Source organism: Nasonia vitripennis, chromosome 5, assembly GCF_009193385.2.
Source record: "Nasonia vitripennis strain AsymCx chromosome 5, Nvit_psr_1.1, whole genome shotgun sequence".
Taxonomy (NCBI): domain Eukaryota; kingdom Metazoa; phylum Arthropoda; class Insecta; order Hymenoptera; family Pteromalidae; genus Nasonia; species Nasonia vitripennis.
The window spans coordinates 9,661,889-9,678,495 of record NC_045761.1 but is presented as its reverse complement, the minus strand read 5'-3'; the positions used below and the strand labels follow the sequence as shown (position 1 = coordinate 9,678,495).

At 40.5% G+C, this 16,607-nt stretch overlaps 4 protein-coding genes and 1 pseudogene across 8 annotated transcripts; 3 read left to right on the top strand and 2 right to left on the bottom strand.

The window, feature by feature from the left end:
• Positions 1 to 557: 557 nt before the first annotated feature.
• Positions 558 to 4,376, top strand: LOC100124074 (putative cuticle collagen 145). Its single transcript, XM_001608200.4, has 6 exons — positions 558 to 1,239; positions 1,512 to 2,132; positions 2,500 to 2,642; positions 3,192 to 3,554; positions 3,794 to 4,056; positions 4,138 to 4,376. The coding sequence occupies exons 1-6, from the start codon at positions 939 to 941 to the stop codon at positions 4,139 to 4,141; spliced, it is 1,695 nt and encodes a 564-aa protein (XP_001608250.2). The 5' UTR covers positions 558 to 938; the 3' UTR covers positions 4,142 to 4,376.
• Positions 4,377 to 5,082: 706 nt separating this feature from the next.
• Positions 5,083 to 6,402, top strand: LOC100678937. The gene is made up of 2 exons (XM_003424510.4): positions 5,083 to 5,457; positions 5,891 to 6,402. The coding sequence occupies exons 1-2, from the start codon at positions 5,184 to 5,186 to the stop codon at positions 5,965 to 5,967; spliced, it is 351 nt and encodes a 116-aa protein (XP_003424558.1). The 5' UTR covers positions 5,083 to 5,183; the 3' UTR covers positions 5,968 to 6,402.
• A 3,163-nt stretch (positions 6,403 to 9,565) lies between these two features.
• Xrcc2 (X-ray repair cross complementing protein 2) lies at positions 9,566 to 10,781 on the bottom strand. Of its 2 annotated transcripts, XM_008216840.4 has the most exons (3): positions 10,576 to 10,781; positions 10,458 to 10,500; positions 9,566 to 10,388 (listed from the first exon to the last, which is right to left on the bottom strand). In XM_008216840.4, exon 3 carries the CDS (start codon positions 10,367 to 10,369, stop codon positions 9,608 to 9,610), a length of 762 nt encoding a protein of 253 aa, XP_008215062.1. In that variant the 5' UTR covers positions 10,370 to 10,388; positions 10,458 to 10,500; positions 10,576 to 10,781; the 3' UTR covers positions 9,566 to 9,607. The 2 variants fall into 2 exon arrangements, with proteins under 2 accessions (XP_008215062.1, NP_001152815.1); NM_001159343.1 differs by lacking the exons at positions 10,458 to 10,500; positions 10,576 to 10,781 and having other exon boundaries at positions 9,608 to 10,369.
• A 1,047-nt stretch (positions 10,782 to 11,828) lies between these two features.
• LOC103317833 (intraflagellar transport protein 74 homolog) lies at positions 11,829 to 14,619 on the top strand. Of its 4 annotated transcripts, XR_004227909.1 has the most exons (5): positions 11,829 to 12,347; positions 12,437 to 12,791; positions 12,946 to 13,885; positions 14,088 to 14,181; positions 14,248 to 14,619. XR_004227909.1 is itself a non-coding variant. In XM_008217521.3 (3 exons), exons 1-3 carry the CDS (start codon positions 11,905 to 11,907, stop codon positions 13,825 to 13,827), a joined length of 1,680 nt encoding a protein of 559 aa, XP_008215743.1. In that variant the 5' UTR covers positions 11,829 to 11,904; the 3' UTR covers positions 13,828 to 14,619. The 4 variants fall into 4 exon arrangements, 1 of the variants encoding a protein (XP_008215743.1); XR_001728807.2 differs by having other exon boundaries at positions 14,088 to 14,619; XR_004227908.1 differs by having other exon boundaries at positions 12,946 to 14,181.
• Or297PSE (odorant receptor 297 pseudogene) lies at positions 14,228 to 15,929 on the bottom strand (annotated as a pseudogene).

Sequence of the window (16,607 nt, the reverse complement as noted above, 5' to 3'; positions counted from 1 at the left end):
TTTCATACTCAGCCCTCTGTGCGCAAGCGGATATCCAATTAAAATGCAGATTCCTCGCTTGTCTCATCCAAACGATTTCGTATCGGTCAGAGAGAGAGAGAGAGAGAGAGAGAGAGAGAGAGAGAGAGAGAGAGAGAGAGAGAGAGAGAGAGAGAGAGAGAGATACGAGTCACTGTATATAGTATACAGCTCGTCAAATCGCAATTCCCGGATTTATCACCGAGAGAGCGCCGCGTACACAAATGAAAAGCTCCCCGGCCGATTAAACCTCAAATCTTCATATTCCGGTCTCCGATCGGCTGCTCTCGACCGCAAACATAAATATTAACGTCCGAATAAATTCTTCCGCGCTCTCACACACATATAAGCCAGAAAGAAGAGCCGCAATAAGGATAATTGTAGGCTCTCGGCTAGTATTCCAGAAAATAATAAATAAACAGCGGCCGTTCCGCGATTCCTTCTTTTATTCGGCGCAAAGAGAAAATCCTGTCGTCAAGCCGCGAGATCCCAGCCATTAGCATAACGCGATAGCCTCCGCGGCCTATCTATCCCCCTCCGCAACCGGTTCTCTCTCTAGTATACAGTATATACTCTAGCGTAAGGGATGCGGCGTTATCTCCGCCGATAGCGCTTATACCCCGCGACCTTGATGCCGCGAGCGCCTCGGGAAAAAATCCTCGCGAGCTCGAATTTGCGCATAACTCCGTATCATCCTCTCCCTCTCTCTCTCTCTCTCTCTCTCTTTGCGCGCATTATTTTTCCCTCCTCTCTTTTTTCGGTCCATCGCTCTCCGCTCTTCCTTCGCGGAGTAAGAAAGAGAGAGAGAGAGAGAGAGAGAGTCCTGCGCGCGTAATTGGGGTCCTGTGCGTGGCAGCATCAGCGGCAGCAGCGGCAGCGGTGGCGGCGGCGCTGCCGGGACCGCGGGTGGGGGCAGCCCTATGTATAAAGCCCTGGGTCAGCCATGGACCAGCGCATCTTCAGCCGGCGAAACGAGCCCGCCGGACACACGAGCTCTTCTCTCCGCTGTAGCGAATCTGTTCGAATTGCACTCACGGCATCTTCTAGTTTGTTGTATCCAAGTGCGACGATTTTTTTTCTTCACCGGTTTTCTTTGTCATTCGAACGACACGGTATCCACGATGAAGCTTTACGTGGTCGTCGCGGTGTGCTTGTTGGCGACGGCGGTGACCGAGGCGAGGAGGACGAGTCGGGGGCGGCAGAACCGCGGCCGCAGCGAAGGTGAGTGTGCTTAAACATACCGTGTGTACTATAGGCTTCGCCGCTTATATGGTAAGCGCGCGCGCGCGTCCGCGAAGCTTTATCGGGCTAATGGATCGCTGCGGTGTACTTTGCAAGCGCTCGCGGGCTTGTTCCTTAGTTAGCGGGACTCGAGGGGGGATTTACGAGCTTGGAGGGTAGTGCCGGAGCGTGTATTCGGGTTTTTTTTTTGCGTTGGGCATTGTGTATGGATTTTTTGAATTTCGATTAAAATCCGATCTTCCCGAAAACAGGAGCATCGACCTCCGTGGACGCGGGCTTCTGGGACCCGCAGCAGGACATCTCCCCGAACGCGGTGGACCCGGTGGTACCGGCCCAGAACATCGAGAGTCGTCAGTACTACGGTGGTAGCAGTGGCGGCGGCGGTGGATATCCCGGTCAAGGAGGTTCCGGCGGATATCCCGGTCAAGGAGGTTCCGGCGGATATCCCGGCCAGGGTGGTTCCGGCGGATACCCCGGCCAGGGCGGCACCGGTGGATATCCCGGTCAAGGCGGCAGCGGTGGTACCGGTGGTACCGGCGGCACTGGTGGTACCGGTGGTACCGGAGGCTCTAACGGCTCCGGTGGCACCGGGGGTACCGGAGGCACCGGCGGCAGCGACGGCTCCGGCGAGATCCCCAACGAGATCCCCAACCCCATTCCCGGAAAGCCCGGCAAGCCCGTGAGACCGGCCGGCTGCCTGAAGGACAGGGGCCAGTTCCCCAGCCCGAAGAGCTGCTCGCACTACCTCAACTGCTGGGACGACGTGGTAATCGAGCAGCAGTGCCCCAACGGGCTGCTCTTCAACGAGAAAAAGCAGTTCTGCGACTTCGACTACAACGTGCAGTGCGGCAACCGAGCCAAGCCCACGCCGAGTGAGTACCTATAGCACCTATAAACCGCACATGCGCATGACTATTTCTAGAACTGTGTATACGCGCGGGGCCTCACCGTAATTGGAGAGGAACTGATGATCGAGGGGGGGAAAAACGTTCGTCGTGTAGCGGTAGAAAAAATCATTCTCACAGAGCCTCTCGACCCTTTCCCTCTCTCTTCCATACACAATAAAATCTAATTACACGCGGCCGGCCGCGGTGTAATGCGCCGCGTATTCGTTCCTCCCGTAAAAATCTCGGAGAGGCAAATACTTGCGCAGCGAACGTTTTTTGCTCATCCGAACGGCGGAATGCAAAAAGCCGCGGCTCATGAGCCAGTGAGAAATTCTTTGCCTGATCTGCGCAGAGCCACCACTAGCCGAGGGATCGAAGCGATGCCCGGACTTGAACGGAAGGTACAGAAGCGGGACCAATTGCTCGGTGTTTTACGTCTGCGTCGCCGGAAAGCCGATCAAGTTCAGCTGCCCCGCGGGACTAGTCTACAGTGAGGTAAGCATCTTCGTCTCTCTCTCTCTCTCTCTCTCTCTCTCTCTCTCTTTACGTGTGTGCGGTAAAACTTGCGCGCTGAGCCCATTATGTGCACTTTCGCTCTTGGGCTGCGAAGCGTGCGGAAAATCGCGAGAATGTTAACCTTCGCGTGAGCCGCGTGAATTTTTCGAATATCTCATGCGCGGATGTTTAATGTATTCTAGTTTAATGCCAACGGTGTATAATGTTACGCAATTATAGCAGCCTCTGGCTAAGTGGGGAATTTACACAGCGCGATAGTCTTACTTTTCTTCGGCGAATTACTCGAAAAATAATTAAAATAGCTGTGCCTTGTTCCGACTGTTTTATGCGGTACACACGAGTGATTTAAATTCGGACGCGTCGCGCATCTCAACGAGAATCGGCTCTCGAGAATTGGGGAATCGAGTTTCTTAGAATAGCGTCTGGTCTCGACGCGCACAATCTTCTACGTATTTGCATAAGCATCTGAAATGCGAACATCCTCTCGAGAATAATAGCGAATACACGATTCTTGTAACCGCCCCCCAGGAGACGCAGATCTGCGACTACCCGAACAAGGTCGACTGCAAGGGCGCAGCGACTCCGAAGCCCCTGCCGAGCACCAGCACCACCGAGTCGTCCAACAGCGGCGGCAGTTCCGGCGGCACCGGAGGATACCCCGGCAACAACCCCGGCAACGAGAACCCCAACCCCAACCCGTCCTACCCCCAGCAGCCCGAGCTACCCGGACCCATCAACCCCTACAACAACAACCCTAACTCCTTCCTCCTGAGAGGCGGCTTCCATCACGGCATCCACAAACCCGAGCCCACACCTCCGGCCGTCTACAACTGGCAACACCAGCAGCGACAGGCCTCCCTCAGTTCCGAGCTCGAGCAGGACATCCAGAAGGTATGACGGTCTTTTCTCTTTTTCGTCGCGAGCTGGATACCCGATACCGCTGAGATTGGCTTCGCTCCTTTTGCTCTCTTTCTCGCGTTGCGTAATGAGATTTCATTCAAGCCGAGGGGATTAACTCTCGACGCTCTTATTTTCTCGGAGCTTGCAATGATCGAGCAGTCGGCTTGAAAAGAAGCTTCGCGTCGCGCGTCTTTGAAAGAGAAACAAAACGTCACACGTCTCTCGCGCAGGAGCAGGAGGTGGCCCAGCAGGCTACGGAGGACGAGGAGTACGAGTCGTCGACGATAGCGACGAGCCCGTGGGAGGTGTTCCACACGATTCCCCAGGACTATGCCAAGGTTCCCTGCGAAAACGGCGAGGTCCACCGACTTAACGAGGCCTGCACGAGCGTCGTCGTCTGCAGAAGTCGCAGACCTCAGCTCATCAACTGCCAGACGGGCTACGCCTACGACAAGCCCTCGGACGCCTGCAGGCCTTTGAGCATAGCCAAATGGTGAAATATACGCTTTTGTAATATCACGTACGTGGGAGTAGGTATATGCATAGCTATAACGATGCGATTCTGTCGTTGCAGCTAGCCGTAAGGGAGCACGACGTCGCCGCGACGAGGCCCGTCGCCGACGGCAACACAGACTGAGAGGATCTGACACGAGGAGGGAAGAATCTCGTACTTTTAATTATTTTATTCTAGGATTAAGTGATACGCGCCCCCCGGCGCTATACGTGGTCGCGGCGATCAAACGGAGCGACTCGAATAGCGCTTAGTCTGTATTTATTCTTTAATAAATTATACACTAACTGATACATTTTAAATGTGAGCGAGTTTGAGTTTGTTTTTTTAACCCTTTTCCCAATCCTGCATAAAAATCTATCTATCTAATACATCGAGTTATTTTTAGATGTGTAGAGTCGCAGAAAAATGCGATCTATAGAAATAAAGAATGCCGACGCTGCAATTATGCGGTATAATAAGACAATGCGACTGATATAGGAGTGATTTTAGAACTGCGCATCATCAATAACAGCAAGTTTGTAAGGACCTTGATTAATTCACATCCGTGAATTATATTATCAGCTTTGAAAATAAAAATTTTAAATTAGGCGAGCTTTTCTTTTTTTGGAGCAACAACATCATCCCCATACTTTATTTTTGTTTGCTCGCACTGACTCACTCATCAACGCAGCACCAATACAATCAAACACTGCCGCTGATGACGAGCGCAGCGCAGCATGCATATTTAAAGTAACAACATTGACGCACTCCAAAACAAGAACCGAGGGAAACGTTCGCCTACGAAATCGGCAGACTCATCGCCCGAAGCTTCGAGCTCGGACTTATACCTGTGCGCAAATTGCACCAATATACCGAGCACATACACACCCTCTTTTCCCATCCGAAAATCCCCAGTACGATAAAGCAGCGTCCCCACCACTATGTACCGATCGCCCGCTCTTTTCCCCGAGCTCTCGAATTCGAGCATTCGCCGCAAGTCCACACAAATTTTCCTACCTAAGCAATAAACTCATACTCTAGTCCGGCCACACAGAACACCGTGTGTTTACTCTACCATCAGTCACCGAGCCGGACACATCTCTCCGAAAATTCGAAGCGTCAACACGATGGCTTTCTCGATCGAAGTTTTGCAATGCAAGTCCAAGCTGAACAATTTGAAGACGAGCAAGTTCGTGAAGAAGACCTTCTACCCGGAGATGATGCCCCGCGAGAACGAGCCAGTCCTCCTGAAGACGACTCACAATCTGAAGAACGCTGTGCTATCGGCCATCACCAAAGTCAGACAAGCCATGGGCCAGAGTGTTGACGCGCAGCGCATCAACGAGGCGGACATCGTCGATTTCGAGAGCGTCGTCGCCAGCGAGGATACCAATTCTGATGGTTAGTCAAAAAAGTTATATAAATATATAGAGTTAGTGCATTGCACAAAAGCTTCTGGAGACGAAGAAGCGCGTAGCTGTTGATTTTTTTTTTAAGTGAATCTTTATTACTGTTTGGAAGTTGCGAAAAGTGTAGTTGGAGCTGTAAATCTTTGCTCGTTAGGCTTGCCCTTTGTAGAGATTTTAATTAACGATTTTCTGACGTATAAACGACGCTTTTAATCAATCCTCGTGACTCGGCTAATTTGGAGTAACGTAAATTTTGAACGGAGATTTAAAGCTCGGTTTTTATTTTTAAAATATATACCATTAGCATTGCGATTAATTGGAAAGTTCTTTTTGTTCTGAAATAGAGGTTGAGCGAAAATAGACTTTTATCGATACCTATACTCATATTTATAAATATTTGGAATAACCAAAACATTTGTTTTCAGGGTTCATTGAAGTCAACCTTACGAAACAGACGGGCGAACGCTCTGAAGAAACAGAAGAAAACCAAAAAAATTATTAGTTGCGTTCTGCGTATATAGCTGAAGAGGAGTCAACGATAATACCTCATTTTTACCGTAACGTTCAGCTACCTCTGAAAATCGTTACCACCGAGTATTTTTATTATTTTATATAAAATAAGCTTTATAGTATTATTATATCCACGAAAAGCACAAATGATTCAAGTATTCTCTAGTAGTATATTTTCAATTTCACTTTTATTATGTATCACTATTTGTGTATAGATGCTATATCAATCATGTTTGGTATTATATACAGTTATGAATGTTTGAAGTCACGATGATGGCTTTTGTGATCATTTAATGTGTATTATTATTGTACGATTTACATTTTAATGTTCATGCTGTACCATTGCTTTTATTTTACAAGAAATATTTTATTATATCTATATGTTGTGATCAATCGATGTGAAGAAATATATTTGCAAATCTGCGTATATAATCTCTTTTTATTCCCCCTCCCCCTGATTTTAATATTTTAATATTGTACGACTAATACTTAGATATATTATTGATAACGAAATGGAAAGTAAATAGGTCTATTATTCGAGGCCTATACATATACTTTAACTAACAACTACCGGTAGTTTAAAATCTGTAAAAGTTTCTAGGCCTGTATTACCGACGGAGTCTCTTGCCACCTATGCTCATTCATTCACCCGCATAGCATATTGGTACTATTACTATACTACTTTATTTACTATAGCTTCACAGCTGTTCCCAAGCTAACCTGTCAACAGCCCAAACACTGCACCCAGTACTTTGTTAAAACGTTGCGTACTATGTGTTGATAAAAATTCTCCTGTACAGAGAACATTATAATTAAATGTTTTTTACCAAAGAAACATAAATATCCCAACAAGAAGCTTGCAGTGCAAGAATAATTAACTTTTTGAAAAGTCATACAAACCAATACAATTTAATTGCTGTCAAAATGTTTGGCCAAATCCAAGAGTTTGCTGGAATTTGTTGGAAAGAAGTTCTCTCAATGGTAAATGGAGCAGCAATTTACATTGATCATGCTGCAGCGGAGTGCCTTCATTGGTATACTGGTGACAGTGCCTACGTAACTTTAAAAGATGCCGGGGCTCTATCTGTTCACGAATTAGCTTTATATAATTTTAATGTAAGTATACGTTCAGTACAATAGATTTAAAGAATCCATGTTTATATAAAATTTCTAACATTAATCTGATCAATCTAGAATCTAAAAGCTAAAGGAGCTAAGCAGGCTGTGATTATTTCTACATCAACAGATTCATTATTCTACCAACGCACATTGAAAGTTATCATAGAGAAAAATGATTTTGAAAACTGTATTGTTATATGCACTGCTCACAAAAAGGTTCTACATTATACATCAACTCTACCAGATGATATGTTGAAGGAAAGTAGCTACGATACTTTAAAGGGAGACATATTACATTGGATGAGTGATAAGACTGTTACAGAGGTAATTGAAACTGTAAAATCTTTTCTTCATTATACTGTAATGTCCACTGCTAATTAGATTTCTTTGAAACAATTTCAGAATTCCCAAGTTACAATGATGTTTAAACCAATTTTTATTGCATGTTTAAAAGAAGATATATTTGTAACACCACCTTTTGGAAACTTAATGCCTTCTACGGATGAGATAGTTGCACAAGACTGGGAAGCCGATGTAGATTTTTTAATAAGTTCGTTCCATAGTTTACTTTCCCACTATGATGTGCAAGAAGACATATATTCTTTAGGAAAGCTTAGCAATTATGTAGCGGATAAACTGGAAAATTTGGCCGCCGCACAAAACAGAAGAAAAGTAAATATGATTTACAATTTTTCTTAACTAATTGAAATCCAAATTTTAATTTTGTATTTAATTTCAAGCGTGTAACAGACCAAAGGAAAATATCTTTGATACTGGTTGATAGACTACTTGATTTATCTACAGCCACTAGTCATAATTCCGAATCAATAATGGGTAGAATCTTGTGTACCTTGCCACATTTGCCACATCATTTTAATGATGTGTCTGTTCTCATGCATTCACTGAGTCTTAAAGGCGAGGTAATAATGTTGCCATTATCTTATCAATGTGTATCAGGTATAAATTCAGTACATTACTAAAAATTCTCTGTCACCAGGAATGTTCATCTTCCTTCATGGTCCCAGGGTGCTTAGCTACTACTAAAGAAGATTTAATGGATATATTATTCAATAAGAAGCAAAAAGATGTTTTATTAACATTGAATAAGATGTTGGTTGACATGTCTACTAACAAAGAAAGCCCAAAAACTAGCAAAATCTCGACTAGGATATCTGCTCATAGTTTAGAAAAAGGCATACAAAAATTTCGAGATGCTGAAAGCATAGATACATTATGTAAAAATAGTAAAAATCTTCAGGTAAAGTCGTGTTTAAAATAACATCATACCTCAGTCAATAAACGAGTAAAAATAATGATTTAAACATTTTTTTTTGGAATTGTTAGTTGATAGCTGCAGTGGTCCAAGCTTTAAAGTCAAATAAAACTGCTCAAATTGAATTTGTAATAAGTTTAGAAAAATTAATTTTGCAAAATTTGGCTGTCAGTGGAGACTCTTCAAGTATATTATCACAAGTAAGCATCCATAGTTGTATTAATAAAATACTTGTGCATGTTTTAATTTAATTTTTTGATTATTGCTTGCAGCTGAGCAATATTGTGAAAACTAGAGCATCCAGAGGATTAGAAATGGAAAATTTGTTGGTATTGTTAATTTATCTATATGCAATGGCTGGTCCAGATATAAAATTTTCTGAACAACAGGAAAATGGGTTGAAAGAAGCTTTGAGCAGTGCAATATATGAAGATATAAAAAAATGCAATGAATCAGATTTGACAAGCGAAATTTCTGCATACTATCAAACTTTATTACTTTTAGGTAGCTTATTGATTTCATCAAAATAAAAAACAAAAATGTTCTTTATAAATATTATTATTATCTTGTTAATTATATATAGGTGTAACTGATGATCAAGCTACAAGAGAGGCTTCAATCAAAATAACAGATCAAATTATGAAAATCTTGCACAAGGTTTTGACGCAAAGAAAGCCATTTGAAAATTATAGGTGAGTTAGATTCCTCTGCTGCTTTTATTGTATTAGGACATGTTTAATGAAATTTATTGAATGGTATGCAACAGGCAAGTGATGAGCAAACCTAATTCACGAGAAATGGCTAAACACACTGGACTTTTGGAGCAACTTGTTACAGATTTATTAGATGAAAAAAGGCCTGATATTCCTGACTTAACGAAAAAAAGTTCTTCACTATTATCGTCAGGATTCAAGTAGGTTTTATCAATACTTCAATATTTTAAGTAATCTAACCCGAAATAATCTACATGTTAATTTGAAATGTTATTTCAGCTATTTAACAAAAGGCAAAACTAGCAATCACCCCTCTGATAATGCTTGGATCATAATCTACGTTCTTGGAGGGATCACGGCAGATGAAGTAAAGATTGTAGAGGAAATAAAAAGTAAAAAAGGACCTAAATGCCCAAAAATAACTTTGGGTGGAACAAGGCTACTAAACCCTTTGGAAGTGGTTGATAAAATTTTGTTAACAAATATAAATACTATATGAATTTATTTTAAACAGTAATTTTATTTTTTTATTTGATCCATTGAAGGCCAGTCTCACTAATTCTATAAGAAAGCTGTTTTTTATCAGCTCCTGATTTTACATCACAAATAAATTCATTAGTATTTTCATTTTTGTACATATTTATTTCGTAACGCACAATTTTTTTTCCTTCATGCTGCTCTGTACTTAATTTTTTTGACTCAAAGTTAAATTGTTTTGTATAAATCGTCAAAACTTTGAAATCTATTGTAACCTTCCTGATATTATTCAGGATTTTCATGATAAATGAATTGTATGACAAATCATTTTTCTGTTGCCAATAATATGTACTAATACTGTCTATGACAATAACTCCAACTTTTTTATTTTGCAATAGCAAATTGTCTAATGAATGCAAAGTTAAGAGGAGCTGATTATGAGTGTAACAGTTGATAATTTTCAAACTATTCAAAATTTCTCTTACTAACTGATCAACATTTATTGGGCCTTGAATGTTACTAATTTCTTGCTGTAAGAAATTAAAGAGATGGGATATCTGGAATTGATTTTCTGTATTGATGAAAAGTACATCTACATCCAGACCATCATACTTTGATGGCAAAATAAATTTTGCAATGAGTTTTGTCAGGAGACATCTCATCCCACTGGTAATTGTGCCTTTTATCTCAATCACATCACTGTTTTGAAGTTTGTTAAAAAATAAATCATTGTCTAAGTCTTCAACTGATCTTCTATCAATAAGCCTTGTAATAAGCTGTAAACCTGACTCGAATACAGTTTCGGTGCTCATTATATATCTATATTTTGAACTGTATTACAATGCTCACTGTAATAAACGCAATATAAGTGTTAAAAATTCAAAATTGCGGTTGACTTACTTATGACGCAGTATGACGTAGAGTACCTATATCGAATCCTAACCTAAAACGTAAACAACTTTTTCATTTACCAAACAAAAAAATGTTTAACAAGGACGAAGAAAATGTTAATGCTTACTCTAGACATTTCTACTTGAGTTTTTGAAAATTCTACAGCTTTACAATCTAATTTACTTAAAAGAACAGAACTAACAATAAGTCCGGCGTATTAGCCGGCAGCGGTGAGACATACAAACACTGCATAACCGTCATAATTGCATATATACCTAATACGTTATATCTATAGGTATATAGCTTCTGATGCATACATTATAGCGATGGGGCGCGGACTGCACTGTAAAACATTTTTTCGTAATATTACTAATCCAGTAGTAAACCAAACAGTCCTACAGTAAATTTACAACGGTATATAGTAATTTTACTATTTTGCGCGCTGTAATTTTACAACGACGGTAGTATTTTCACACTGAACGCGAGAATCTGACCCCTGTAAAATTACTACGCTAAGAGTAGTAAACTATAATCCGACCTACGCTGGGCGAAGCAATTTTACAACAAGGATAGTAAAATTGCTAGATTTTTTAATTCTACGTAGCTGATCGTAGTAAAATTGCTATACGAAGGGTTGGAACCTCGTGTAATTTTACTACATTTTAGTGATTTTAAAAAATCATTTTTTACAGTGTGCAGCGCGGGCACGTCGGGACTTGCGCGACTATTAATTCTTATCCTTAGATTGCAAAAATTTGTCATTGTCAGTAATACTTATTAAATTCAAGTTCATATATTTTTTAAATTCGAACAATGTATAACGTTAATTTGCCCCAAGAAGTCAATGACTATTCAGTTGTATCTCTTAATTATATTAAGACATACGCATATATAAGAAAATTTTTCAACAAGCTTTTGCGTTATTTATACTTGCGCGATAACTCACACAAAAGAAAACTTACTTTAATAATTTCCTGCAATTTTTTTTTTTATTAAAAAATTAAATTGGAATCTTTATCAATAATATTATTAAGATTTAAAGATATGAAATAAAAAAAATAAAACAGCGTGAAGCGCAAAAGTTAAGTTGTATTATCCAAAATGCATTAAAAAATTTTAACAGAAATCCATAATACTATAATAAAAAAAATGTATGCGCCTCATGCGATATTGATATATTGCTGTTGTGTTTCCATGGAATTCGGACGAGAAAATATTATTTGCTCTCATTGAATAGATTTTTAAAATAAGAGCATATTATTAATAATTTTTTTCTTCATTTTATCTGCGCCTTTGTTTTTTATCTTTCCCTTCTTAGATTATAAGTATTGTTGCTAATCTCTTATTATCCTCAACTTACAGTTTGAGTTTCCATGGTTACACAATGTACACAACAGTGTTTGATAGATACTGTGGGGTGTATTAACAAGTAGTCACCCTTGTTGGAACATAAACAATGGATGCAGATAGACCAAGTGTCAGCAGATCTAGTGAGAGACCGATTACCCGATGGAGGAGAGAACCAGAGCCAATTGAGAGGCAATCGGCATCATCCACTAGGCCGTCCTCTGGGGCATCGAGGTCTTATAGTAAAATGGAACGTCCGACCTCTCGCAGGGGCATAAAAAATGACATCACAGAATTTGGAATCTCCAGACCTCCGACTAGTGGAAAAAACACAGCTTCTCGTCCACCATCTGCTAATGGCATGGCCAGTAGAGTACCAACCGCTGCTCCTCGACTTAATACCATGAGTAGTATTAATTTGTCTAGAATGAATTCGGGTCTTCCCAGAAACTTTCCTCCTTCCATTGGCGTGATGCAGGATCGTCCGCTTACACAACAAGGTTTGGCAGGTCTTCGACCTAGTTCGTCCAGGGGTGATCCTAGAGCAGTCAGGTATATTATATTAATAGTAAAATTTAATGTGAAACAATCGCTTGTTTATATATTTACTTATGAAGCTAATGGATCAAATTGGTAAGCAGGCAAATTCAAGATAAAAAATATCATGAGCAGATACTGAAATTTAAAATTCAAGAAGTAAAGCACGAGATCGTGATTTTGAATCAATATATCGAAAGGCACAATATGGAGAAAGCAGATGAGAACCCACAGCACGACCAGAAATCTGGAGAGTTTGCTGCTCAGATGGTCGAATTGCAAGCTCAGTTGGCTGAGTACAACATGTTTTTGGATAAACTGACATCTGCCTCCGATAAAGATGATGTAGATACAGCAGTGAAGCAGTTAAAAGAATTGAGTAATGCAGAAGAAGCACACAGAAGTATTACCCCTCCTCCTGTTCCTGAAAGAAAAAAACCAAAAGAAAAAATTTCCCCAGTAGGTGTAAAAATACTCATCTGTTGAGGGGATCTCATAGTCGATTTGAAATTTGATAAATAATAAATAAATTACAATTAATTGGCTTTGAGATCCCCTAAAATATATGCTAGCATAGTAAATTCAATACAACCGTTGCTTATTTATTTTACAGGTCAAACAGGAAGCATACAATTTATATGTTAAAATTTTCGAGTCTGAACAAAAGCGTAATAGGATTGCGGACGATAGTTTGACATCCGCAGAAGAAAAAGATCGGTTATTAAAGAAAATAAAACAAGATGGTTTAAAGGCCGCGTTATCGGAGAAGCAAGAAAAGCAAAAGGCAGACTCGGAAACAGACTTAGAAAGCAATAACGGCGAGAATAATAAAAAGGAGGAAATCATGGATATTTTCAAGTCAACCATGGAAAAGAACAAGGCAGATGAGCTTGAAAAATTAAACTATCTAGAGGAGCAAATCTTAGAACATCTTGAAGTTATATCAAGCAACATTGATGCGACTCTCGACAGTAATATACTGGATTCTGATGAAGTGGAACTTTTGAAAACACTGATGCATCAAAATTTTGAGAACCACAATGCCAAGAGCCTTGAAGAATTGAGACAGGATAATAAAAAGTCACGTCAATTTTTAAGTAAACTAGAGTCTCTTGAATTGAAGATCATAAGTGAAATAAACAAAAACAAGGAAAACCCGGAAGTTGAAATAGCTGGAAATTCAGAAATCTATGGGGTGTCTGACAAGGTCAAAAACGATGAATTTACGGAACCTGAGAAGAGAACTCAAAGATTAGAGGCTATTAAAAGGGACCATAGTAAACTGAAAGCAGATATAGAAAAGAATGAAATTTATCGTTCAATAAGCATTTTAGAAGACAAATTAGGAAGAGTAATGTTTGACAATGAGTCACTGAAGCGAACGATTGAGGAACAAAAACAACGCGACGACTCTTCATCATTAACTGAAAGATTGGCTTTCCTCACAACTCAGTACAACGCAGTTTTGATTAATGAAATGAAATCTGTGTATTAAATAGTGTTTTCTACTTATAAAAGTTTAATAATGCAACCAGCAGCCAATACATTATAATGTACGTACTGAATAGGTTATATAATTGTGCAATAATTATTATAAAATAAAAAAATTAGCTTCTTAGACTATCTCCCCAGGATATGAACTTTTCTTTAAAAACTAGTATGTTCTTCAAAAGCGCTTTTCGCAAAACGATATTTTATTGGTTTTGTTATCAACTCTGCTAAAATATAATCCAAACAGAATATTAAATTTTTTAGAGCACAACAAGCCGAGGCATTTCTATCGATTTCTATTCTTGAAATGTATCATTTTTTCTTATCCTCAACAAAAGTACACAGTTAACAGCTATTGGTAATATATCATTTTTAATACGCCTTTGTCTCGTGAATTACGACTTTTAATCTTCCTCTCTCATAGCCAAAAGCACCGTAAAGTAAGAGAAAGATGAGCTCATCACCTGTAAATGAAAAATAAAAGATCTAATCCGAAGCAAATAGTATAGGAAAATGGATAATTTTTATACCTTCAAAAACGACTCGAGAGACATGTCATAAAATTTTCCAGCTGTAATGGTACATGGTTTTCTGGATCTCAGTATAATCATTCTCAGATTCGTACTTAACACACTGCCGATCCAGTTACTGGTGTAAGCAAACTCTGCGACGTCTTCGCTCTTCATCGCAATTGGTATATTTGTGTGAAAATTTTGCATACAGTTAAATAGTGTATACGCAGCTTTCTTATTGCGCAAACTTAATAATTTGAATAAAACAATAATTCACGAAATTACGACGGTTTAACTTTACTAATCATATAAGTTTTAAACAAGAATTCCTCCACTCTACAAATTATTAATACCTTTTGCAAAAAAGCAGACTAAATCATTTACCTCGGACTTTAACGACTGACCGCTGAAGCTGAATATGAAGAGCTCTGTCACTGCGGTGTTAAGGAATGAGGTATATTTGGTCAAACGCGCTCTGTCCTCCAGCATCTGTCGATAATTCAACGTCAGTTTATTTATAAAATGCTAAATCTTGATTTATTTTCAGTTGTAGTATATTGTACCGTAGTAAGTTGAAATCCCCCGAAGCACATGAGACCAGTGCTTATCACAAAATGGGCCAGCGCCAATATGTTAATGATGTCCTCGACCGTTTCCGCAAATCTGTTCATACAAAAATCTTCATTTATGAACGTTCGTGCATCGCTGAAGGCAATAAATAATCGTCCTTCTCTGCGCAGTCTATACCTGATACATTCCTGGTGTCGGCGAACGCAATTTCCGACGATCTTGTGATCAGTCCAGGTGGTCCGATCGATCTTCTCGAAATCTCTCTTAACAATAGCAAACTTGGCAGCTCCATGGATTGTCGAGATAAGACTAAAGCTTGTTCCGTAGGCGATCGACATACATCCCAGCGCACCCACCATCGAGTTCGCCAAGTACGTGTACCCGTACACCCCAGGCTGCGTGTAGTTGTAGAAGAAGTAGCCGCGGTAGGGTAGCACTTTCTTCGCGTCCTCCTTAAATCTCAGCTGCAATCCAATCATAAATATTATATAAGTATTTAAAAAGCTCACCTGAGCTTTTTCAGTATGCTTTAATAATTATCTGTATAAACCCAAACCTCGAGCAGCGGTATGATGACGAAGGAAATGCCGGTGGTGACGACACTGAGCGCGAAGAATTTGGTGAGCTTGAAGGCAAGCAGACACTTCTTCCTCAGAATGGCTCTTTCCTCGCTGGTCGAGCGGAGCCAATCCTCTCTCATAGTCTAGACGACGTAGAGCATCTGCGGCTGGTATCTGGCGAAGGTCAACACTCGCGCGAACGTCATGTAGAATGCCGAGCTGACTAATGCGCTCTCGATGGTCTCGTTCATGTCGTCGCCGAAGAAGACAATGACCTCAACCGTGACGCCCGCTGAGATCAGGTACAGAAAGAGGATGGCCAGGAAACGATGCAGACGGTGAAGCAGGACGCGCAGACTGCGCTCGCCTTCGAGCTCGGCGCGCATTGGCCAGCTACCGCAAGCTTGACCGGAGATTATCATCGGCAAAGCCAGATTGTCGTATTCTTCAACCGCAGTCGTCATTCTTCAATGCTTCTATATTTTATTTTTAATATTTCAATTGAGTTTGGTTCTTGCGAATCGTTACAAGTATTACAATTTCAAAGGTACGTAATGTAACATGTATGGTCAGTAATTTTTTTTTAATTTTCACTGGACTCAATTTGCATTTCACGACTCGGCCGCCTTCGCTACTTCATATCGAGGTACTTACTAGATAAAAAAACAGCTACGACGCGCTCTATACAGTGGATACTAAGTATTAGTTATAATTAGTCGTCAGATCTGTCGCTGTCTTTGTGATTTACAAGTGATACACATACATATTACTTGCATTTCCCGGACTTTCATATCACCCACGCATATTACGGATTCAGCGTAACAAGGGGATACATATTTTAGTATCGGTGTCGTCTTTGATCTTCTTTGCTAAAGTACACAGTACAATGTGCAGATGCCAATTTGGAAAATTAATGCTGACGCCGTCGTATCGATGGCGAGAACAGCTATGAAAATTCTACGAAATTAATTGCGGAAAGCGAAAAAGTTTGTCGGCTGTGCGCACAAGGTTCGTCGAATCAAATACAGACCTATTGCCTGATAGGTTCACAGAAAATTAGAAAGAACAAATAACCTACTATATCCGCAAAATACACAACATCTGTAATAGCGTGTCCAACTTTTAAACACAGGTGTGACGGT